This window comes from Antechinus flavipes, chromosome 1 (assembly GCF_016432865.1).
Source record: "Antechinus flavipes isolate AdamAnt ecotype Samford, QLD, Australia chromosome 1, AdamAnt_v2, whole genome shotgun sequence".
NCBI classification, from domain to species: Eukaryota; Metazoa; Chordata; class Mammalia; order Dasyuromorphia; family Dasyuridae; genus Antechinus; species Antechinus flavipes.
This window is the reverse complement of record NC_067398.1, coordinates 478325991-478351905: the sequence shown is the minus strand read 5'-3', so window position 1 is coordinate 478351905 and position 25915 is coordinate 478325991. Positions and strand designations below refer to the sequence as shown.

The 25915-nt window shown below is 34.2% G+C and overlaps 1 protein-coding gene across 1 annotated transcript in view; it reads left to right on the top strand.

The window, feature by feature from the left end:
* The first annotated feature begins 4362 nt into the window (after positions 1-4362).
* The window catches only part of UBE2V2 (ubiquitin conjugating enzyme E2 V2), a 66245-nt gene continuing 44692 nt past the window's right edge, over positions 4363-25915 (top strand). The window contains exon 1 of the mRNA XM_051970224.1: positions 4363-4808. Coding sequence (XP_051826184.1) covers positions 4793-4808 — 16 coding nt within the window. The 5' untranslated portion in view covers positions 4363-4792. The remainder of the gene's footprint in view (positions 4809-25915) is intronic.

Genomic DNA, 25915 nt, shown 5'->3' with positions numbered 1-25915 from the left:
GTGGAAAGTTTCACTTTCTCTTCCAGAGCCATCTGTGGTCTGTGGTAAGATACAGAACAGCTTGACTTGAGATGGCCCGGGATACAGTGAGAAACCTTGGTCTTGTGAGGCAGTGCCTGATCCATAATTTAGTCAGTCTCTTTAGTATATTGCTGATAGATGAGAATGCTCAAATTCTCTGGGTATATGCTTCTAAATCTTAAGACGACCTTACAAACAGAACCCCGTCTAGGAGAATTGTTGTTTTTAGGAAATATGCTCTATTCTTGTGATTTTATATTAGAATTTAGGGTGATCCAGCTTATGAAAAGAAAAACCAGCCAGAATAGTCTGGGCAGAGATAGAGTCTTTTGTTTTAGATAGCTGGAAGTGGCTGAGTTTCGTGATAGATTACATTCTCAGCAGGAGCTGAAGACCTTTGCTTACCTCCTTCTTAAGATGTCCACCCCTCATTGACTGTTAATCGCCAGGTGATGTGGAGAGACCCAGAAAGTGGTGAATGGAAGGGACCAGATAGGCTAACTGCTTGGGGGAGAGGGTTTGCTTGTATCTCTACAGGTGGAGAAGGAATCAGATGGGTGCCAATGAGCTGTATTCGCCTTGCCCATCACAGAGAGACGGAGCAGACCCTTGAAATGAAGGAGAAGACCCAAGAAACATCTGGTGGTTCTGTTGCTGATTGTGCTCACCATTGAAAGAGTGTGACAGTTATAACGGCGTTTGACTCATGGACATAGAAAATCATTGGACTTCAAAACCCTCAGAAAACATTGGATTCTCTGAGACATTAGATTGTTGTTAGGACTTTAAATCCCTCAGGAATCATTGGATTCTTTGAGACATAAGACTTGAAAGCCCTCAGGAATCATTGGATTCTTTGAGACATAAGACTTTAAATCCCTCAGGAATCATTGGATTCTTTGAGACATAAGACTTGAAAGCCCTCAGGAATCATTGGATTTTCTGAGAAATGAAAAGACTGTTACAGGACTTCAAAATCTGCTGGAATCATTGGATTCCCTAAGACATAAAAAGACTTTTGCTGGACTTTAAAAACTTGGGGGGGATCATTGGATTCCCTGATAAGTGAAGCAATGGACAATAGATTGGTTTTGGACTGTCTCTTGGTTGCTGAAGAAGGTATATGTGTGACTGCTGTTTACATACTCTCCTTCTAGGACTTCTGGCAATATTTTACAACACGATGTTGATTTATATTGTTTGTTATACTGTTACTTGGGTGTATAATTCATATTTGTTACACCACATCAAGCCTGCACTGACTGTGGGGAGAGTCATCACTAATAGCCTCTGCGTTGTTACTATGTGCTTGTGTAATACTTCCCATGCTGATGGGTTTGTGCATAATAAGACCCTTTAGCCCAGAAACCTGCTAGCAACCCCCACTTCCCTTTGGTGCTTTTCACCTCCTTTTCTGAGAAGTCAGGGAGGGTGTGATCACCTTGCCTTGGGGGCTCTGACCTCCCTGAGGAGTCAGGGATGGCATGATCACCTGTGTTCTAAAACAAAAGAAAGCGGGAGATGTAATGGGTTGAGGCTTGAGTTGATGCACTGAGGTCCCAAGCACATGAGGCTAAATAGTAATTGGACCATACTTTATTAATATATAAGCTTGGAGAAAGAATGGCCCCCGCTCACTCTTTGTGCAAGCCCTGATGTGTTGTATAGAAAATGACGATTTTGGTGGGTGGAGGCAGGGGAGTGGAAAAGGAAGGGGAAGGAGAGATTTTTTGCATTGCCATTGCGAGGGTTTGCTCAGCTCAGATCTCTCTCTGTTAGCTGGCTTCCTGTCGCAGCTGCCCATATTGCTATTGCAACCTTTCTTGCCCATATTGCTATCTCAATCCTTATTCATCTCTTCACTTCAATAAAGATTGAAGATTTTTCCCTTAACCTGAATTCCTGACTCCGGCTGATTTTAAATACGTGGTCATTACAAACGGCCTTTAAGAATTCCATGATCTGGGGATGCTCTTTGGTTTAAAAGTCACTGATCTCAATCTATTATTTGCTGTCCATAATTAATAAATTGATTAATTATCCAGAAACTATTGACTCTCTAGATTTTTCATTCTCAAGTTATTTCATTTACTATGTAACTAAGGACATCTCTTTTTCTGTAAAATAAGGAAATTTGTGTTGAAAGTAAAGTGTTTTATAAACTTAGAATTATATAAAGTAAGCTATTTGAGTTCAAACCATTTGAATTATAGATATGAAAGACCTTTCTTTCACTTCTGAACAGAAGTAGATAAGTGCCAAAGGGTGGTGTACAGCTAAGTCAGCTAAATCTCTAGTTAGGTGACCCTGACTGGGGGATTTGAGAATAGAGAGCCGACTGGGTCACTACATATATAGTCTGTGAAAGACAGTCAAGTACCTATTTAAATATTTATGTACCTATTATGTGCCAGGTAATATGTTAAGTGACAGTCATACAAAAAAAAAAAAAAAAAAAAAAAAAAAGGCAAAAAAACCATTGTGGCTCTGAAAGAGCTCAGACTGAGATAGGAGACAACAGACAATTATCTGCTACCATGATATATGTAGGATAAAATGGAGATAATCACCAGAGGGAAAGGGATCTGAAAAGGTTTCCTATAGAAGGTAGGATTTTATCTGGGATTTAGAGTTGAGGGAAACCAGGAAGCAGAGAGGAAGAAGGGGGAATTCCAGGTACAGGGAATATCCACTGAAAATGTCTACAGTTGGGAGACATAAGATTTTGATTGATAAATGGCAAAGTGGTCAGTGTCCAGTTTTGTTCAGTGGCACATAAGTAGGAATGAAGGCAGAATATTTCACGGCTAGGACTTGTCAGGGCAATAAAAGAAACAGGAAAAGAATAGTATAGAATTGAAATGATTTACCAAAGGATCAAGATGGAGAGCAGAGATTAAAGCAGTTAATGCAGAGGTGAAGGCATGGAGAAGAACTGAGAGGTGGAGTGACTGGAGATCAGATGAAGGGATTGGAGGTGAGGTGAACATGAAGAATTGGGTTATAACACTAAGGAAAAGGTGGAATGAAAACAGATTATTAATAAAGGAATTTCAATATTGATGATTAAAGTAAATAATAATGATAGATGAATTTCAGAACCAGCATTTGGTTTAAGATTCAGTGAGACTAAAAATTTAATAGTGATTAGCCTATATAAAAGACAATTAAATTTCTCTCTCTCTCTCTCTCTCTCTCTCTCTCTCTCTCTCTCTCTCTCTCTCTCTTTCAGATAACCATAGCAGCCTGTTTTATTCTAGTAATGAAAACTGGCCATAATGATTCAACAATTGAGAAATAGCGGAACAAATTGTGGCATATATTAGCATAACAGAATATAATTGCAACAAATAGAAAGAATACTAAAAAATATGGAAAGACATGAGATATAGTGAGAAGTAGAACCAGAAGAATACATACTAAAACAATACAATTTTACTAACAATCATTCATTCTTCATTTAAACATGTGTACTGTGCATTGTGAAAGATGTTAGAGGAAAATAGTTATTAGATTAAGACACCATTTTTGCCCTCACAAAGCTTACATTCTACTAGAGAGTAAGGAACAAACTATAATACATAAGTGATCGTAAGTGACTACGTAAGAATTGAGACTTTTGGAAGAGAGATCATTATAACGCATTTGAGTGGAAAATCATGGACATCTGTAGTGCAACATATTGAAAGAGGGACTTTAAAAAACATTTTTGATCTTTAGGTAGAAGCTATGTGTTTTTTTTTTAAGCATTAAATACTGCAGTATAGTCAGAACATTTTTTTTAAAAAGTTATAGCTACACTGAATAATCTAGCGTTTTATTTTTCAGATTATAAAGGGTAGCTACAAGTATTATCAACAGGATAGTTTAGGATTTTTGTGTGAAGTACTAAAGGGTGAGGCACGTGCCTCTAATGTTTAAATAACATTAGATAGCAACACATCATTTTGTAAAGCGGCCTGTGTATGGTGATCTTAACTCTTAGAAAGTAGCATAGCTTTGCCTTTGTGGTTGTGCTACAGGTAGCTAGTCACACTTTCCCCCCTCTCTCCTAGCGGCCATACTTCTAGCTAGAAAGATGCTCTTCCCTATCACTTTCTCAGGTAAAAGTTAAGGGGCTCCGCAGCAAGGGTCGCAAACCTTTCTCCCTTCCTGCTTCCTGTGTAGTCTCTAGAGCCCAACTAGGGTGGGGGATGGGGTCAGATCCCTTTGTATGTCCTCTCCCCTCCCCCTCGAGACATTCCAGAAGCTCCGCTTTAGGGAAATAGGGGTGGGGTCGACGTTCCCTAGGGTTCCTTTATATTCCCCTCCCCCCATTTCCCAAGCTACGGGGCATCATCGAAGCCTGGATGGGGGGAGGGGGTGACGTCCTCGGGCTCAGTAACTACTAACGCCCCCGCCCCGCCAGGGGACATCCACGAATCTTGGCGGTTGGGGGTGGGACTGGGATGGTGGTGTCGGAAGTGGGATGGTGGCCGAGGTCACAGAGTCAAAATACGGGTAGATAAGGATCAAAACTCGGGAAAGGTTTTCTCACCCTCAGCCGCGAAGGCGACGGGTAAATACAGTAGGGAATAGTAGGGGAGCCTGAAGCTGGGAGGAGGGAAGCTATCGGATCCGCCTCTTTCGAGTCAGTTGGAAACCCCGAAGAGGGGGGGCAGGGAGGTTGGGGTCGGCAGCGTTAACAGCGGCGCGCGCGCGCCCGGAAGTGACGCCGCATGACGCGGCGGGGCGCGTGCAGGGCGGCAGAAGTCCGGGGTTGCAGGAGAAGATGGCGGTCTCCACAGGTCTGTTTTCCGTGCCGGTTTTCTTCACTTTTTTTCTCCTTGGCCCACTCCTTCTCCCAACTCTTATTCTGTTGCTGGTGTGGATTTGGGAGGGAGGGTGAAGCTTTTCCTTCTTTTTAAGATTTGGATTTTCCCAGTCGGCCCAGAGCCATGAAAGACGGCCGGTGACTGGTCCCCGGGGCCGGGGCAAGGAGCTGAAGAGGGCTGGGGGGCTGAGGGCGCTTGGCCCACCGAGACTGCTCAGAGAAGAGTCGGGCCTCCGCCGCTCTTTGCTGCTCCGTGGCTTGCGATCCTGGCAGGCTCGACCCTGGTGGTGATTGGGAGTGGGGGAGGAATGGGCCCTCCAGACCCACGCACACTCATTCGGGGACGGAGCTGGGGGGACGGGGCGGCTGTTTGTCCTTCTTCGCCCTTTTAACGGCAGAACTTGAGGGAGAGCAATAGGAGAGCATGGAAACCATAGGGGGCCTGACTTCTAGTTGGAAGGACTAGTGCCTGTGTCAAATAGAAGCTATAAAATTAAGTGGGCACCTGGGATTTAGCAGAGGCGGGGAAGGGAGAATGCTACGGTTTATAGAGGTTGACACTTTTCAAACAGGAATATATCTATCTTATTGAAAGCATATAAGTGTTGTATTTATTTTGTTTGTAGCACAGTGAAATATTAGCTGAGCGAGATAGATTTGTTTTTAAGAAGGCTAAAACCAGTTATTTCTTAGATGACCTGTTAAACTTCCTGCCTGCCTTGTGTACATTTCAGGTTTCTTTAAACTTACAGATATCGAAATTATTGCACTTGGCTAGTATTAACAGAGGGGTGAGTTTTTTTTTTTTAAGTTTGGTGTAATATTTTTAAAAATTTCTTTGTAAACAAGACTTGGTTAATAACCATTTCCTGACTTTTGTAGATGTAAGAATATAAAACTTGTTAAACAGAATTTTTCTTCTATTATCATTCATTTTAAATAGTTAGGATTATTTAACTAATTTGAGCACATGTAGTGGTATATGATAGGTTTTATTTTAAGGAAATATTTAAGGATACTGTGCAAATTGCTGAACATCTGTGGGCCTCCTAATCTGTAAAAAAGACTAGTTGACCTCCAAGGTCTCTTCATTCTAAATCTATGAACTAGTGACACATTAGAAATAATCCTTGAATAATCTTTTAAATCTCATTTTCACTTCATTTTCTATGCAAATATTACAGCTGATTTGTTGCCTATATCATGCCTTCTAAACTACACTCAAGTCTAGTATTAGATGACAAAAAGTCAGTAATTTATTTGTTACTGTTTTTGACTATTTTTTATATTGAATCAGATTTTTTTTTCAGTATAAAGTTACTTTAAAAATTAGTATAACTACTATTTGAGGAGAGAGATTGTCTTATAGTTTATAAATATAGGTAATAAAAATACATATTTAGTTGGATTTTAGAGTTTACACTTTTTTATTTAATTAGGGCAATTGCCCTTAGGCTATCTTATATATGAGAGAATATACAATCTTCATATTAAAATAGCAAGATCATGAACTCATAGCTAATAGCATTTATTTAGAGCCTATAGTGTCTATATAGTGCACTTATTTAAGTGCCTTAAGTTTTACAAAGTAATTTACATGTTATCTCTTTTGACCCTAAGAATTTAGTGCTATTTACAACATGCTCATGTTACCCATGAGAAATTGAAACTCAAAGATCTTAGAGTCATTTAGTTAGAAAGTACCTGAGGTCTGATTGGAAAGATCTTCATGGCTCCTGAGTCTGGTAACTTATCTTGTGATTACTAATTGTTTTTAATATATCTTTATTCTTTTAGTGTTTTTAAAGCTTATGTTATCCACCTTTTAAAGCTTATGTTATCCACCTTTTATTTCAAATGTATTATTTATAAAAAGAAGAAAAAAAAAACTTTCAAATTTGTCCTTATTGGTGATTGAAAGTCAGTGTTCCTACATTTGAATATCATTGCAACAAATCTTTATGGGGATTGAGAAAGGTTATTATCATTTTTGTGAAAATAATGAATTTTATTTAAAATCATGAATCATATTTTGAATTTTCCCTCATCTCTTAAGTCCTGCCTTAAATTGCAGCTAAAATCCTATCTTGTACAGAAAGCTTTTTCCAATCCCTTTTTAAATTCTTCTACTTTGTTCTCTATGTTAATTATTTCTTCTTTCTCCTGTGTACAGCTTGTTTGTACATATATTTGCTTGTGGTATCCCATGTTAATTTTTGAGTTTTTCTGGGGCAGGATACATCTTTTCCCAAATTCTTTATATCTCCAGTTCTTATCACAGTTCTTGGCACACAGTAGGCCAGTAATAAATGCTTATTGAGACTGAAATTAGCATGGGTAAATTCCAGACACTCTGAACCAGAGCATTGACAGAGTTGAATCTGAGATGAACATAGAAGTAGCTTTTTTTTTAAATCACTCTGCAAAAGTAAAAATAAGTTACTTTTTCATGATAATTTTGTCTTTCACATCTATCTAGTGTGCAGGAAAATTTGGAAATTCACTTTATTTCTATAATTTTAAAATAACTATCATACTTTAAACAAATTAGAAATTGGAAAAATTGTATATAATATAAAGTTGATTTAATTTATAATGTGTAGATAAATAGTAATTTTTATTTTTATGAAGGTATTTAGATCTGACATACAGAATATAACCTTTGACACTTAAATTTGTAATTCTATTCTCATGTTTCTAGAAGGCAAATTCAACAAACTTTTCTAATGAATTTCAGGTCAGGAAAGCATCTTGAATTAAGCTATAAATTTTTCATAAAAGTGAAATAGTTTCATGTTTTTCTAGGAGAACCCCAGGTATTTGGGGAACATTCTAATGATTTTTTTGGGGGAAGAATGTGATTGATCGAATATTTTTATATTTTAGTTATTTAGCAAGCATTTAGTAAGGGCCTCCACTATGCTAAAAACCTGAAGCAAAAAAAGGTGAAAACAGTCTGCCCTCAAAAATATTCATTACATATTCTAATGGAGGTGGCCTTATTTTAGGAGCACCTAACAGTTTCTTAATCATTTTAGTATTGTTAGCTAGAATGTTCAAAGATACAAATAATATTTGTAATAATACGTCAATAATTTCATAAAGTGTCTTATTATGTTACCATCATATTGTGTCTTCTTATATTACCATCATGTCCCTTCAAGTACTTGGGATATATGTATATAAAGTATATCCCTATTATTGTAGCATGCTTTTATTCTCATCTGATATCAGTTACAGTGTTACAATGGGGTTTTATTGCACTTGAATGCTAAAATGAAGAGGATATTAAAATGCTTTTAAGAATGAAGGAGCTCAAGAAAGATAGTGGATTTTTTTTTCCCTTTTGAGATGTGGAGGAACTTTTCAAAAAGTTTTCTGAATTTTTGTCTGCTGTGTGGAAACTTTATCCTTAAAAATGTGTGAGAGGGATACTGTTAAGTATTGAACCTAAGTCATATATGCAAATGATAATTTGACTTTATCCATCTTCTCTGCAAATAAACTCAAAAACTAAGGGAGGGCTGGCTGGCATGGTAGTAAGAGCAACAACCTTGTAGTCAGAAGGACTTGAATTCAAATTTGACTTCAGAAACTTGATATACTAGCCCATTGCCTCCACAAAAAAAAAAAAAAAAAAAAAAAAGAAAAAAGAAAAACTACTTCCATGCTTGTCCATAGTTCTAAATCATTGATCCTAATTTAAGGTTCTTTTGGCCTCGACTAGTTTTTTTCCTGTCTAAGATTAGTGTACTTCCAAATCTCATAGCTTATAGACTGTGGCAAAGGAAAGAGGGGTATTAATTAATAATAATAATAATGACAAGGTATTAAATGAAAATTAAATTAAAGAGGTATTTCCTTAAGACTGTCAGAACCAACTTAGATTTTCCAGAGTAGCTCTTTGCTAGCAACTTAGAGAAAATCCTAAATCTTAATATAATGGAATTATAATCATTGAAGTATATGTACATATTAACTTGATAGTTACAATTTTGTCATATGCCAAGCTGATCTGAATAAAAGCCTAAAATATTTTAAAGGAGAAAATATACACAGAAATACATTGAAAAAGAATACTCATAATTGACCTCACTCAGTTTTTATATAAGCCATAATTAATGGGCCTCTATTTCAACCAATATGGCATTATGAACATGAAAAAGTACCTTTTTTGGGGCATAATTGCATTATTTTAAAACAACCGTACAGTGAATAAGAGGTAAATAAAGAGAACATGAAAGGAAATAGAATTTTAGCATGATGAGTGCACCAAGCATACATCCACCTATCCTTATCTATTTAATTTCACTTGAGATCTGGCCATTCAAGTATCTATAGTTTTTTTTTTTTTTTTACATTAAATTGTTCAACATATTAACTACTCTTAAAGGGAAAAACGAGTTCTGGATTTTCAGTTCCATAGTTTACTTAATTATTCAAAAACTTAGTAAGATTATGAATATACTAGTTAAAGGAAGGCCTTTCCAGATCTGTGTTAACATATGAATTTGGTATTGTAGATCCACACATATTATGGTAAAGTTTTCTTGTATTTAATGTATCCTAATTCTGGTTAGCAATTACTGTAAATTATTGGCTCTTATATTAGTTGAGTGGATATAATCCTTGAAATTTGGGATATGCAAAAGGAGGTTGTAGAGGTCATATATATTAGGAGTAAGGCCAGGGTGATATTTGAAATCTTCATTCCAACCCTATTTAAATACCCTTTCATTTTTTTTTTTTTTCAATTTTTGCTTGAACCTATAATCTGGATGGGGATGATATGGTTATGAACAGATTAGATTCTTATTTTACCCTTGCTCCCTTGCTTCTTAGTTGTTTTTTTCAGTTGCCCTTTGAAGAATCATTGGGTTTGCCAAGTCTGTCATAGTTACAAAGATTATAAAGAAAAACTCAATGCCTTCTTCCTTTGTGCTTATTGGGTAACACTATAATGGACTAACACTAATAGAAAGTGATAGTGGATTTCCTGAAAGTCTAGAACTGACTAACCTAAGCTTTATATGAAGCTGCAACATTTTATTCCTTTGGGGCTTTGATTCTGAAGGTCATTTGCCCTTACATGATTTTTATACTTAGAGGAAATAAAGGACCTTTGTTTGAGTTATGCCTCTGCCATACTTACCTGTGTGATTCTAGCAAATGCTTTAACTCTCTGAATCTTAATTTTCTGTTTTTGAAAATGAATGGTTTGGATGTAGATAATTTCTAAAGTAACTTTTAGTTACAATTTTCTGTAATTCTAAATATTTGTCTATATTCTTCATCTTTCTACAAAATTATAAACTACTCAAAGGTTGGTGACTTATTTTAATAATCTATATCATAATAAATTTCTGGTGGAATTATTGGTAACCCACCTTTGTGACTAATGGGAGTTTTTCCATGCAGGCACACATTTCAAGTAGATGTCCATTATGAATTGGATATTGAGTTTCTGTTTCATGAAGTGAAATTATTTTTCACTGGCCTTATTTCCTTCCAATAGTCCCAACCAAGTTCTGAGCTTGTTTCATGAATTTCATGAACACATGAAGTTAAATCTGAATTTTTGAAGCCTGGATTAGCATTGATCTATCTTATCTAAAACTTATCTGCTGACATAGCCTTTAAAAACTTAGGTATGGCCCTGGCAAGAGACCAAAGACTAAGTATAAAAGAGAGTCATTACCAATAGACAAATTCTTTGCCTAAGCAAAGAATCCATGAACTAAAGAAAAACACAAAATACCCCTCATCCATGTGCTGTTCCCCATTTGCACTCATTGAGGCAGTGATGGGAAAAAAGGGGATAAAGGATTCAGAGAATTATGTAATTCTCTGTTTATAAATATCAGTTTAGCCATGATATTCTAAAGATGAGATCTTTATTCAGTGACCAAGTAGACAGAATATTGGGAAAATGAATGTTTAACAGTTTTGATATTTTTGTTGTGAATGAAACTCAGAGATAGAAAGTTGTAGCTGAATGGAGGGAAATAAAGTTCACAGATATTCCTTGAAGAGAAATTGATTTTATCATATGTAGAAAAGCAGTAAGAAACATTTCATGGGGGACTTATCTTGTCAAATACTGGTGATAAGAAATCTGGGAGTGAAAACATACAGCGCGAATTTAGGGTTCAGATGAGAGTATTTGATCAAATAGAATAAAGATCAAATTTAAAGTTTATACTTGGGTTCAAAAAAAAATAAACTTTGCAAATACACAGTTGGGGAGCATGGCTAGATAGCATTTTGTTTGGAAAAAGTTAGATCTAGGAATTTTAGTGGAAAACTGGCTCAATATGAATCAACAGTGTGATAAGACAGCCAAACTATTGGAGGCTGTATTATAATAGCTTTAAGATAAAGATAACTCCCCCCCCCCAGTTAAATTTATTTTTGCTTCCCTATCCCCTTGAAAAAGAAAAGCAAAACATAGATAACATATGCATGCCAAGAAGAAACTTTACTGCAATGTCAATGTCCAAAAAAATGTATATCACAATCCATGTTCATCACCTCTATCAGGAAATGCATAGCATCATGAATCCTCTGGAATTGTACTTGGTCATGAAAATGATCACAGTTTCTTAAGCCTTTTGAAATTGCTTGTCTTTACAATGTTATTGTAAAAATAGTTCTTCCTCTTCACTTTATTGTATTATTTCATCTTATAAGTTCATATTTCATTGCATTATTTCATATCTCTGAAACCATTCCCTTCATAATTTCTTAAATTGCACAATATTTTTATATTCATTTGCCATAATTTCTTCAGCCATTTCCCCATTTCCCAATTCAGTTCTTTGCCACCTCAAAAAGCTATATTTTTGTATGTACAGAATCTTTTCCTTTTTATTTAATTTTTTTTTTTTGGAGTATAGGCCTAGTGTTGGTATTGCTGTATGGAAGAGTATGTATATTATATTAGCGTTTTGAGCATAGTTTCAAATTATTTGCTGTAATGTCTGGAATAGATCTTCTCTCTAACAACAGTGAATTCATATATCCATTTTCTCGCAGTTACAGCATTTGCCATTTTCCTTTTTTTTTTTGTTCAATTTAAGAAAGGAATAGCTTCAAGAATTAAAGTAATATAGTTCTGTTGTACTTTGCTCTGGTCAGATCATATTTGAAGTATGTCTTCTATTGTGGGCCATGTTTTAGAAAGAAAATGAAGGATTGTCCAGAAGAAGGCAAGCAGTATAGTAAAGGTCTGAATTCATGCCCTCTGAGGATTGCTTAAAGGCAGTGGTGATATTTAGCCATGAAAATAATGATTTATAGGGAATTACCTGATAACCATCTTCCAGTAGTTGAAAAGCTATCACATGGGAGAGTTGGACAGGAAAATACTGGTATTACCCATGAAGTAGTCATTTCTGAATCAGCTGTCTTTGTACAGTCAGACCATTAGTATGAAGAAAGATTAGCGTCAGTGTGTAAAAATCACTTGCCACAATGTAGAGGTTAAAAGAGTTTAGTAAATCTTAGTCACATCTTTATTTCTTTGCCAACTGGAGAGGGATGGACACCCAGGGGAAATGCAAGTTTTGAATAGAAACTTGTATACAAAGTCTTAGTTAAATTATGAATAATATCAACTTCAAAAAATAGCAAGAAGAATTTTGGGATTTACTGGCTATATTTCTTAAGGACAATCCCTTAAACTAAAACCAATCTGATTATCATTGACTGCCAGTAGGTCCTAGGGTAAGCCCCATTTGGTCATTGTGTGGGTCCTGTTTGACTCATTGAATGTATGTAGCAATAATTTCTGCTTTGGCCAGAAACCCCTAGGGTCTTCCCCTCCCAGTTTTATTTACTTATTTAAGTTTTTTTTTTTTTTTTTTTTTTTTTGGGGGGGGGTTGTTTTGTTTTTTTGGTGGACTAGGTGAAAGAGGAAATTTTTTGCCTCAGTTGCTACCTAGCCTTAATCACTGAATGAATTTGACCTCAAACTGAGACTTGTTGAAAACCTTTGCTTAAAAAGGCCAAGGTCTCCCATTTCAAACAGGGACATCTTCAGTCAACTTGATCTATATCATGCCACTGGACCTAGGCAGCTCTGAAGGGGAAAGAGGATGGGTGACTTTGTACAATCCTCCCTTACTTGAATCCAATTCACTTGCATGTCAAAACATCACTCATGATCCTCTTTGAGACTGAAGGACAAACAACAATCTGCTGTACCATATTGCTTCAGCATTTATATTTTGGATATGTACTACAGATTAACAGACGAGGTTCAACATTGAATAATGGGGGGGATGGGCTTGTTTGCCATTGGGAAATTATGCACTGCTTTTAGTGATGCTACCTTCTTCCCTCCCTCCTTTCCTCATTCAGTCTCTCTCTCCCTCCTTCCTTTCCTTTCTCCTTCTCTTCCCTCCTCTCTTTCCCTTTTTCAAATCTCTTTTACATGAACATTTCTCTAATAATGCTATAAAATTCAATATCATTTGCTTCAATTTCAGAATGATAGTCACATCATCAAATATGAGTAGCCTGAAACATTACCTATAGAAAATTGCACATGAGAAGTGCCAAGGATGTCATTAGAGAATGTATGATCAGAGAAGTATGGAGAATAAAGATTTATTATTAGACATTGCCTGCTTGTGTTACATTGGTATCAATGAAATTCAAGAGCTCTATGCTCTAGAATTTAGAATTTCTTAGTTGATTGGCCCTCTATGGATGATTTACTGGTTAATTTGCTAGTGTACAATTAGACAATGGGGAATTCCTGAATTGAGGACTTGGGAAAGAATTAAGCACCTATGCATGGGGTATGATGATCCATTCCATTGTAGGGAGCATCACATCATTGAAATCATGAGGCAGTCTTATTTGAAGTAATCTTTTCATTTTTGATTGGAGTTTGTTTTCAGTATTTCTCCTCTTTTGACTCAGTAAAAACATTAACACCAGCAATATTAAGGGGACTTTTAAAGTCATCATTTGTGATAATTCTAAATACTATCAAGAAAGTAAGAATTAGAGCTGGTAGATCTTAAGTTTCTTTTTTTTTTTTAAATGATTTTTTGACTTGTTTTATTATTTCTTGAAGTCACATGGAGTTGTTAGATTCCACTAGACCAATTCTATTTCCCCCCCCCCCCCCGAAGCAATTGGTTAAGTGACTTGCCCAGGGTCACACAGCTTCGAAGTGTTAAGTGTCTAGTGTCTAAAATCAGATTTGAAGTCGGATCCTCTTGACTTCAGGGCTCATGCTCTATTACACTGTGCCACCTAGCTGCCCCACCAGTTCTAATTTTTAAGGAATTATTTTCTTTAGCATCTCCTTTTCTATTTGTTCGACTCGACATTATTTTTAAAATTTCATTTTTTTTGAACTTGCAGGTTCTTTTTAGAAAAATTTTTTTATTAAAGATTTTTATTTTCAAAACATGCATGAATAATTTTTCACTATTAATCCTTGCAAAACCTTGTTTTCCAATTCTCTCCCTCCTTCTTCCCTTTTCCCTAGATGGCAAGTAATCCAGGATATATTAAACATGGTAGAAATATATGTTAAATCCAATATATGCATACATATACAATTATCTTGCTGCATAAGAAAAAAATTAAACAGGAAAAAAATGAGAAAATAAAATGCAAGGAAACAACAAAAAGAGTGGAAATGTTGTGTTGTGAATCTGAATCATACTCAGTTCCCACAGTCCTTTCTGAGTGTAAATGGTTCTCTTCACAAGATTATTGGAACTGGTATGAATTGTCTCTTTATTTAAGAGAACCACATCCATCAGAATTGGTCATCATATAATCTTGCTGTTGCTGTGTCCAATGATCTCCTAGTTCTGCTCACTACACTTAGCATCAGTTCATGTCTCTCCAGGTCTCTCTGAAATCATCCTGCTGATCATTTCTTATAGAACAATAATATTCCATAACATTCATATACCAAAACTTATTCAGCCATTCTCCAATTGATGATCCACTCAGATTCCAGTTTCTTGCCACTACAAAAAGGGCTGCCACAAACATTTTTGCACAATCAGGTCCCTTTCCCTTCTTTAAGATCTCTTTGGGATATAGGCCCAGTAGAAACACCGCTGGATCAAAGAGTATGCAGAGTTTTATAATTCTTTGGGCATAGTTCCAAATTGCTCTAAAGAATGGTTGAGATCCTAAATTTCTAAAAAAAGGTTTTGTTTTTCTCTCAAATATGTCCTTCAAACAATAGAAATTTTTTTTGTTACTTTGAATGTACTTTAGATTTATAACTCTAGCAATTGAAGTGTTTTTGTGTGATGCCAATAAAATTCCTAATGTACATATTGAGAAACAGCATTGGTATAGTGCAGAGGTTCAGGATGAGCCAAACAAGATTAAAAATGTTCTTAGGAAACATTTTACAAAATAAATTTTTTGCCTCTTCATGTGATGTAACTTAGCCCATTTTCTCTTCTAGTACAATCCCTTTTTCATCCTTAGTTAATTTTTTATATCATTACCTTCTATTATACCTACACCTGATAAGTGCACCTCTAATAGAGATACAGTTCTCAAGAGTTACACATATCTTCTTATGTAGGGATGTAAACATTTTAATCTTTTAAAAAAATAATTTTTTTTCTTCCTTTATTCTCTTCTTATGCTTTTCTTGAGTTCTGTATTTGAAGATCAAATTTTCTGTTCAGCTCTGGTCTTTTCATCAAAAATAATTGTCCATTTTTTTCTTCTGAAAAATAATGCTTAATTTTGCTGGGTAGTTGTTGATTCTTGGCTGCACTCCAAGCTCCTTTGCCCCTGGAATATCATATTCCAGGCCCTTTGACTCTTTAAAATGCGAGCTGCTAGGTCCTAGGTAATCCTGATTTTATGGCTCCTTGATATTTGAATTGTTTCTTTCTGGCTGCTTTTGTAGTATTTTCTTCTTGATCTGATAATTCTGGAATTTATCGAGTTTTCATTTTGGTATCTAAGGAGGTAATCAGTGGATTCTTCCAATGGCTTTTACCCTCTGGTTCTAGGATATCAAGGTAGTTTTTCTTGCTGATTTCTTGAAAGATGTTATCCAGGGTATTTCTTTCATTATGGTTTTTAGGAGGTCGAAGAATTCATAGATTGTCTCTTAAATCTATTTTCCCGGTCAATGGTTTTTTCAATGAGGTATTCATATTCTTCTATTTTTTCATTGTTTTGATTTTGTTTGATTTTTGTTTTTTCATTGAGTCTTTCATTTCCATTTGTCCAATTCCAAATTTTAGTGAATTATTTTCTTCAATTAGCTTTTTTACCTCCTTTTGCATTTGGCCAATTGAACATTAAAGTTTTGTTCATTTCACCAATTCTATTTTTCCAAGGAATTGTTTTCTTTTTCCATTTTGTTAAATTATTTTTTAAGGAGTTATTTTCTTTTTCCATTTCACCAAACCTATTTTTTAAGAAGTGTTTTTTTCCAGTATGTTTTTGTTTCCATTTCACCAATTTTTTTTTTAAAGGAGTTTTCTTCAGACTATTTCTGTTTCTTTTCCCAAAGCTCTCATTTTCTTTCCCCATTTTTTTCTAACTCTTTTAAGAACATTTTTTAATTGTTCTAAGAGCCTTTTGAGTAGGAGATCAACTCTCATTTGGAGACGTTTTGCTTTTAGTGTCCTCAGGGTTTGAGATCTGTCCTTCTTTGTCTCCATAATAGCTATTTATTGTCAGAGCTCCTTTTGCTTTTTTGCTCATTTTTAAAGGTTGAGGTCTGTTCTTAGGGCAAAGGGGAAATTGTCCAGAACTTCCTCTACAGGTGACAATGGCTTCATTCTGTGCTGGTGCTGGTGCTGCTGGGATTCAGGGGCTCATTTATAGTTCTTTGTAGTTGTGTCAGCAAATCTGATGATCCACTGTCTTCTGAACCAGGTAAAGTAGCCAGTGGTGTTGTATTCTACCTAAGAGCCTCGCACTAGATTCCCCTGATGTGGAGAGGCCTTTCTGCCCTGGGCCTCCCTGCATTGCATCTGCTTTGGGTCACATCACCCCCTGCCCAATTGAGATATGCCTTTCTTGAAGTACTTCCAATATAATCTTCTGCTGGAAATTTGTTACATTTCAAATATTTGTGTGTTCTGTCACTCCAAAATCTGTTCAAAGGCTTAATCTGGTGTGCATTCTGAGGGAAACCAGGAAGAGCTCAGGCAAAGACTTGTCTACTGTTCTCCATCTTGGCTCCATCTCCAACAAAATAAATGCAAAAAAAAAAAAAAAATCCATAGAAAATGTTTGTGATTTTCTGATTCAGCATGGATTTATTTCTGTTTAAATTTGACACCACTGACATAGTGGATAGAGGCTTCCCTTAAAGGAAGAAAGTTGGATTCAGGTTTTTAATTCACATATACTGGCTGTGTGACCATGGACAAATTGTTTGAATTTTCTGTTCCAAGATTTATCTGTAAGTTACAGTAGAGTTGTGGGTCTGCGAAAATTAGTAGAGAGAGTTTTCCATACTGCTGTTTCCTTATACCAGTTAAGTCATAGATATTGAGCAAAAGAAAAGCAAAAACTTATTAGACGACCATACCAGACACTATTCACAGGTGTTCTTGCCATTTGATACTTCAGTTATAGGATTGTTATGAAAGAAGAATTGGAACAACTTAATTTGACCTAATTTGAGCCCTGGTTTCAAATGTAAAAAGGGCATAACAACACTTAGCATTGTTGTGGCTTAAATGAGTTCTAAGTATTTTGCAAAATTTTAGGAGTTGTATAAATGTTATTATTAGTGATAATAATAATATTAATTTAGTATTTCTCTTAACTTAAGGGACAGTGCTCATTCCATTGAAACAGGTTTCTCTTGGAATCTCTTGATTCTGGAACTCAAAATCAACCTAATTACTTAATAAATTTATTCAGCCCTAGTAAATTAAAATATTTTATTTACTTATTTCATGTAACCATAGGGTTTAGATCTGAAAGGGAACTTGGGAATTAATTTAAATCTTGGAGGCTAGCACTTTATTGTATAGATGAGGAAACAAGTCCCAAAGGGGCTAAAAAAAGTCTGCCAGAGGTCAAATAGTTGAATAGTTAAAATAAATAGTACTTAAATTTTGCCAGAAGAGATATTGAAATTATTGGAAAATCTTAGTTTGACAAAATTTGTTTATTATTTATCAACTATTTGATGAAAAGAAAAACTTATAAAATGTTTTTTCTCACTAGAACATCCTTGAGATTATTATTATTATTATTTTTAATTCCTTTGGGGTAGTAACCATGCAGGGATCTTTTATGTAGAACATTTCACAGAATTTACTTATGCCTTTAATCTAATTCTTACTATATATTTGATATGAAAAAATTTAAGTAGTTGCCAGTGTTTTGTTTAGAGCACTTAGTTATAAACAAGTAAGCTTTTGTCATCCTTTGTGATAGTCTGATTTCTCCAGGATGATGATATACTTGGTATTAGACTACAATAAGATTATTGGAAATCATTAGAACCAGAAAAATGTATTCTTTTTCTCTTTTGTAATGTTTGTGTGTTGCTTCTGTTTCTCTATATTATAGTATTTCACTAATAAATTTCTCTTCAGGTGGTTTTCTTCTGTGAGATAGCAGAAAAAGTAAATTACATTCATGTAAATTCATTTTTCAGTTCATTTAAAAATATTTAGTAAAGTTGGTGTTAAGGATGCATGCAAAAGCCTAATGTATAAAGCTACATGGGGATATATGACCTTATTGTCATCTTAAGATGATATAAATTGATCCATGCATTCAACAATTCTTATTCTTGCTTATCTAAAAATGAAAATATTATAGTTCATTAAGATCAGTTTCACAGCTTGAATTTGCCCAGTCAGATTAAAATGTAAATGAGAAATATTTAACAAAATAAATAAAAAAGTACAATATATAAGTTTTTAATTTGTAATTTTCTAAGTCAAAATATCCTTTTCTTCCATTTTTCTTTTTAAAATGTTTTTAGTGATGGCTTCTGTTATTTACATCATCATAGTTACTCCAACTATTTCTCTTGAACCCTTTCTAGAGAGCCATAATGTGTAGCAGGTTTTTTTTTTAAATAATGAAAAAAAAATAAGCATGACTGAGATTGAAAAAATCTGACAAACCTGTGCAGTGTGTAATACCTGTAGATCTCTATGTCCACAAAGGGTTGGGTTGAGGGTGTCCACTCAACTCTTCAAATCTTATTTGATGTTTGTAATTTATACATTTATAAATGTAAATTATATTTACATTTAAATTTTTGTGCTTTCTATCCCATCTCCCCCTTTCCTATTTGATACTGCTGTTGAGGTAATTCAAAATTGAGATGTTGAAAAAATAGTTCTTTTCAACTCAGGCATATTTGAATAAAATGGTCTGAAAATTTTGCTTTACAGTTAGTTCAAATAATGTAATTATGATAACCTGTGAATATCTCAACTTTTGGATAAACTTGTCCCATTGAAATAAAGAAAATTTTTGATTCAGAGGATCTTTTTGTAAAAATAAAAAGGAAGACAACTAGTTTTTTCAAACTGGAAACAGAGTTTTTCATTTCAGTTCTCTTCAATTCAATCTCTTTAAGATAGACAGCTTGTGGAAATAGCTTAGTGGAAGAAATGAGAAAGGCCAGAAAAGAGTTGAGTAGAGTCAGGCACATTGTGACAATCAAGATTTTTTTTTTTGATGAGAGGAAGGGGGTTAAACATCTGTAATGTTTATTTGTAATGCAGGGGAGAAAGGGGAGTTAAACATCTGTAATCCTTTATAGATGTATTTTTGAGACCCAACCATGTTTATTTTAGTTAAAGTTGTTATTCAGTGGTGTAAGCAGTTACTTTTAGTGTGGAGGCTGTTTCCTGTCTTAGGTACCTTTTGGTATGCAATTAACAAGCACAGTTACATTTTGGGTTTATGGGAATTTACTACTCACATTGAAGTGGGTTGTGGTCCCTTTAAGAAACTATTTCCTATTGATCTGTGATTCCTTTCAGATTCTCAGCCCCTCCTGGCTGAGGCATATCCTCCCCAGACAAGTTGTCTTTCCAGGCTGGCCAGAGCCATTGATTCAATTACAAATCCTGGTCAAAAAGCATCCCTTTGAATTCCAATAGGAGAGCTGGGCTGTCCCAGCCCCCACTAAGACACTTAATATAAAAAAGCCAAACTAAAATCCTCTCTTTGCAGAGGTTCCAAACATGCCAGCTATGCCATGCTTGGCATCCCAAGGAGCCTCTATCCACTGGAATATTCTTTTCTAATGCAACCCTCTCTTTACCCTCACTTATTTCCCTAACCAGACTTTATACTTCTGTCAGGATTTCTAACCTTACTTCCAATCCCCATAATAAACCTCTTTTATCAATCTAGGTTTTCAGGTCTGTAAATTCTTTTACAGAGAATCTCTGCGCCACCAGAAGGGAGTTCCCCAAAACTCCCTACCCTTGTGCCAAATCTCAAGGAGTTGCAGGGGAGCCAAACCTCTCCATTTGGTTCCCTTAACCTTGATCCTGCCACTAGACCTTACCATTTAACTCCTTGACCACCAGAAACCCTAATCTCATTTTGATTCCATAAATCTAAGACTTATCAACATTACATGTGGTTTGCCTTTTTCCCCAGGGCAATTCTGCCAAGATGTCTTTGTAATTACATATGATTATTATCAGGTATTAAATAATCAGTCTATTACATATTATGACAAAATCAGTTTCTTTTTATGTCTTACTGTTTTGTATTTGTGGAAATGAATATTATCCATTTCTTAGTCTTGTAAACTAAGATAGGCTTATAATCTAGTTAATGCATTTTATTAAGTGATTAAGTAGTTAGGAAGACTTAATTTTTTTTTTTTTCAGCAAAAGTACATTTTTAAATTTTCTATTATACATCCACAAAATAAATCATTTTCATCTTAATACCACTTAACACTACATATTTTAAAGCAATGGTTAATTTCGGTTATTTGTACAGATTAGATTTTGTAACATTCAGAAAATTATAAAAGTTGTTGAAATAGGCACTTAAATATCTGAGAAGTGAATGACTTGATATTTTACTACATTAATTAGAGCCATTTAAAGACTTTTTCTTACATTATATTAAGTAAGGGCCACTATCAACTAGAACAGTAGATGTTGATTTTTTTTTTTTAATTAAAAAATGGCAAGTTTTCATATCAGGAATTTTTTTCTTCAATGACAAGTATTTAAAAGTGTTTTAAGCAAACATTTCCACGAGTTTTATTTTTGTGAAACATAATTTCAGTTAAGTTTAGCACTAGAATTGTAAACTGGTAATGCATCTGTCTCTTTTTTGTCCCTTCCATTTATAAAAGAGGGAAAAAAAATTAAGCTTGTGTGGTTTTAAAAAATATTCTTTGATAAAAAATTCATCTGAATTCTCAATTTAAAGTAAATTATTCCAAAATGAAAGAATATGTGCCTATGTTTAAAAAAAGTTAATGTTATTAAATAGTGAGATTGTTACTTCAGCAGCACACTGAAGACTCTAGATATTGAAATAACTTGCACTAGAGTGACTTTGTTTAAAATTTAGGCAGTCAGCAAACATTTAGATTCCTATTATGTTCCAGGCTCATCAGCAAGTCTTTTATGATTCAGTCCCTAGCCGTAAAAATAGATTTTTAGAATCTCATCATTGGAAGATAAATCACAGGATATTTAATCCAACCTATACCTGAGCATGAATCCCTTTTACTGTCTACCTGACAGAAGGTCATTGACCTTTTTCTTGTTGATCTTCACTGAGAACCTATTATTTCCTAAAACAAGAGGTTCTTAAACCTCAGGGGAACTTGAATGGTAAAAAAGTATGTGTATATTTTCACTAACCTCTGTGGCATTCCCTTCAGTTATTAATCTAGGCAGCAAACATTTTGAAGAGCCTATAATCTCCACCAGACTGCCAGCAAAGTTTAGGACATCAGGAAGGCTAAGAATTTTTAAATTTTTAGTTTTAAGGTATTCCATACTAACCATACCATAGCTATGATAGGAAATTTTTCATTATATCAAACCTTAATTTGCCTCTTCATAACTTATATATGTTGTTTCTAATTATCTCTTTTTAAGCTAAGCAGAACATGAGTCTTTTTTTTCTAGATGATCAATTTTAAAGTCTTATCTCTCCAACTTGGCTCTTCTTTGAAATAACTATTCCCAGGATGAACTTGACAGCTGGCCTGATTGTCCTATGTTTAATAATCTATAATTTATAAATGCTCTTTATAAAAAAAAAGCACCTAGAATTGAGGGAATACAATTGTCTGACTAGAGATGTGAAGTATTTTGGCTTCTTTCTTCCTACACTGTGATTCTTTTAATTCAAACTAGGATTGCATCAGCTCTTTTTGATTTGATTTTTTTTTTTTTTTTTTTTTTGCTGCTGCATTATACTGTTAATTTATATTGAAGTTGTAGTTGGTTAAACCCTTAGATCTTTCTGTATTTTCTAGCCAAATCTTGTATTAAGTTTGTTTTTAAAAATCTAGTTTTTTGAAATAAAGAAATTTTATAACTTTGCTTTTTTGAAAACTTTTAAGTTTATCTTTATTATCACTTTACCTGATTTGACTCAGTGTTCTGGCTTGTGTTGAGAAACAAATAGTTCATATACCATATATGGTCTCCTGTCTTTTTACTTCTCATGAGGTAAGAACAGTTTTATATATTTTTTTGAATTTATAAATAGTATTTTATTGTTTTACCTAATTACATGTCAAGACAATTTTTAGCATTCACTTTTACAAGATTTTGAATTCCAGATTTTTTTTCCCTCCTAAAAATGGCAGGCAATTTGATACAGGTTATTGCCATCATGTTATATGTTTTTTATATATATATACATACACACACATATGTTTTCATATTTCCATATTAATCATAGTTGTGAAAGAAGAAACAATCAAAAAGAAAAAACTAAAAAAGAAAAAAAAAATGTGTTGCATTCAGAGTCCATCAGTTTTTTATCTGATGTGGATGGTATTTTCCTTTGAATCCTTGGATCATTGTGTTAGTGAGAAGAACTGAACATTCATAGTTGATTGTCACACAATGTTATTGATATTGTGTATTGATATTGAAAGAGTAAGAGGGTGAAGCACAAATCTGTACTTCAGTTGAAGTAAGAAAATCAGGGTTAGCATTTCTGGTCTCAAAATGAAAGCAAAAATAGACACTTCAAAGAGAAGGAAGGAAACTACATCTTGCGAAAAAGTACCAGAAACAGTGAAGCAGTATCAATACTAAAAATATATCCACTAAGTGATATAGCATCTAGATTCTCAAAAGGAGAAGTTTAAATGAGTTAGAGAAAGAATAGACAGCAAAACTATACTAGTGGGAGATTTCAGCTGTCCTTTCTCAGAACTCAATAAATCCAACCAAAAAATAAACTGGAAAAAAACTAAGGAGGTAGAAAAGTTAAATATGACAGACATTTGAAGAAAATGAAGGGGAACAGATAGGAATATTGTGTACCTTTTGCTCAGGATGTACATGGCACCTATATAAAAATTAACTGTTGTAGGGTATAAAACATTCAGAATTGAGGCAAGTATATTAAATGTATTCTTTTGGATTCATAATGAAATAAAAATTACATTCAACAAAGGGCTCTGGAAAGATATGTTAAAATTAATTGAAAACTAATATCCTAAAGATTGCGTCAAAGAAGAAATCATAGAAATAATTTCATAAATGATAACAAAGAGACAACATACTAACATTTATGGGATCCAGCCAAAGCATCCCTCATAGGGAAAATTTTATTTCTTTAAATTCTTACATCAACAAAATAGAAAAAGAACAAATTAAAAATCCCCAATTGAGCACCCAGTTGGGAATTGTGAAAATCAGAAGTGAGAATAAGATTGAAAGTAAAAAAGCTATTGAGCTAATAAGTCTAGGAGGTGGTTTTATGGGAGAAAAAAGAGAAATCATTGGTTAATTTGAAAAAAAAAAAACACAAATATCCAGTATCAAAAATGAGAAGGGAGAAATCACCACCAATGAAGAAGAAATTAAAGCAATCATTAGGAAATATCTTGCTCAATTATGTCATGAATCTGACAATATGAGCAAAATTGAATATTTATGAAAATACAAATTATCCATATTAACAGATCAGGAAACAGAATGCCTAAATCATCCCATCTTAGATAAAGAAGTTGAATAAGTTAATGATGAACTCCCCAAGAAAAAATTCTCAGTGCACATGGTTTCACAAGTGAATTCTACCAAACATTTAAAGAATAACATTCTAATACTACATAATTTGGAAAAATAGTCAAAGAAGCCTTACTCATTTTATGACATAAATAATGGCACTGATACCTAAGCCAGGAAGAGGTTACATAATGACTATTGATATAAACATTTTGAACAAAAGCCAGTGAATCAGCAATATAAAATAAGGATTATATACTATAACCAAGTAGGATTATATCAGCAATGCAGATCATAATGGACCATATCAGTAACAAAACAGTAAAACCTAGCAGCAAGAGATAGAGAAATTCTATTTAAAATAATATAAAATCCTTGGAAGTCTTTATCTATCAAGACAAACCCAGGAACTATATAAACATAGTTACACAACATTTTTCACACATAGATTTAAACAATTGGAAAAATTTCCGTTGCTCATGAATAGACAGAAGCAAAATAATAAAAATGACAATTCTCAAATTATATTATAAGTAGTAATCAAAACTGCGTACTAGCTAAGAAATAAAATGATGAATCTATGGAATAGATTCCACAGGAATAGATTACAAGGCATAGTAGTCAGTGATCTGCTCACCTCACGTCAGTTTGTACAAATCTTCCCAGGTATCTCTGATACTTTATCATTTCTTATGGTGTAGCAATATTTCCTCATATTCCTATACCGTGCCTTGTTCACCCATTCCCCAAACTGAGGACTTCCTCTTAGTTCCCAATTCTTTGCTATGGCAAAAAGAACTCTCATAAATATTTTTATGCATATGGTTTCTTTTACTCTTTCTTTGACTTCTTATTGGTATCACTGGATCAGAAGGTGTTCATGATTTAAATGACTTTTTGGTCATAGTTCCAAATTGCTTTCCAGAAGGTCTAAGCAAGTTCACTTCTCTACTAATCATACATTAATTTATCCATTTTCCCACACCTGCTCCAACATTTGCCAATTTTTTTAATGAGCTTTTGTTACTATGATGATTTTAAAGTTGTTTTGTTTCTTTATGTAATGTAGAAATTTTTTTTCATTTGGCTTATGGTTGAGTAGCCTGAATTTCTTTCTCTGAAAACAGCTTGTTTCATATATCCTCTTGACTGTTTATCAGTTGGGGAATAGCTCTTATAAATTTGAATGGGTTTTATACATACATATATATATATACATGTGTGTGTACATGTACATGTATGTATGTATATGTATGTACGTATACACGCATACCCCTACCTTAGAAATGATCATTTGTCCCCTAGAGATGTTGCAAATATTCTCTTCTCCCCTTTCCCCCTCCATCCCTTCCATTTACCTGCTTCTCTTCTAATTTCAGCTACTTTGGTTTTATTTGTGCATTCACAGTCATGACTGCTAATTATGTACTTCCCCCTATTCTTACACTTTTCCTTCTCTTTGTTTCCTGGTCCCTGCTTTATAAAGAATGAGGCAGTGAGTGAGAAATGATGAGTTTATTATCATTTAGTGAAATTTGTTTTTGTTTCCTTGCTCCTCTTCTTTCCCTCACTTAGCCTCCAGATCTATAGGTTCTTAATCCTTTTTTTATTTCTTTTAAACCTCTCTTTGAGATCCTACTCTCTTTAGTATGTTTTATTTAGAACTAATCTCTTAATCTTCCCTCTCTTTTCCTTTATATTATTTTTTCCTTTTTGTTCCCCTGTTGAATAAATGGTATTTATGTACCCAAGTTTATATTTGTTCTTTTTAAAGAATTTTTTTCACCACTTCAAAGGAGAGTGAAATTCAGTTGCCTGCTGGGTGTCCCTTTGTATAGTCTACTTATGTATTCTGATTACATGAGATAATTTTCCTCATCTTTTCTTTCTATAACTTTAAGATTAT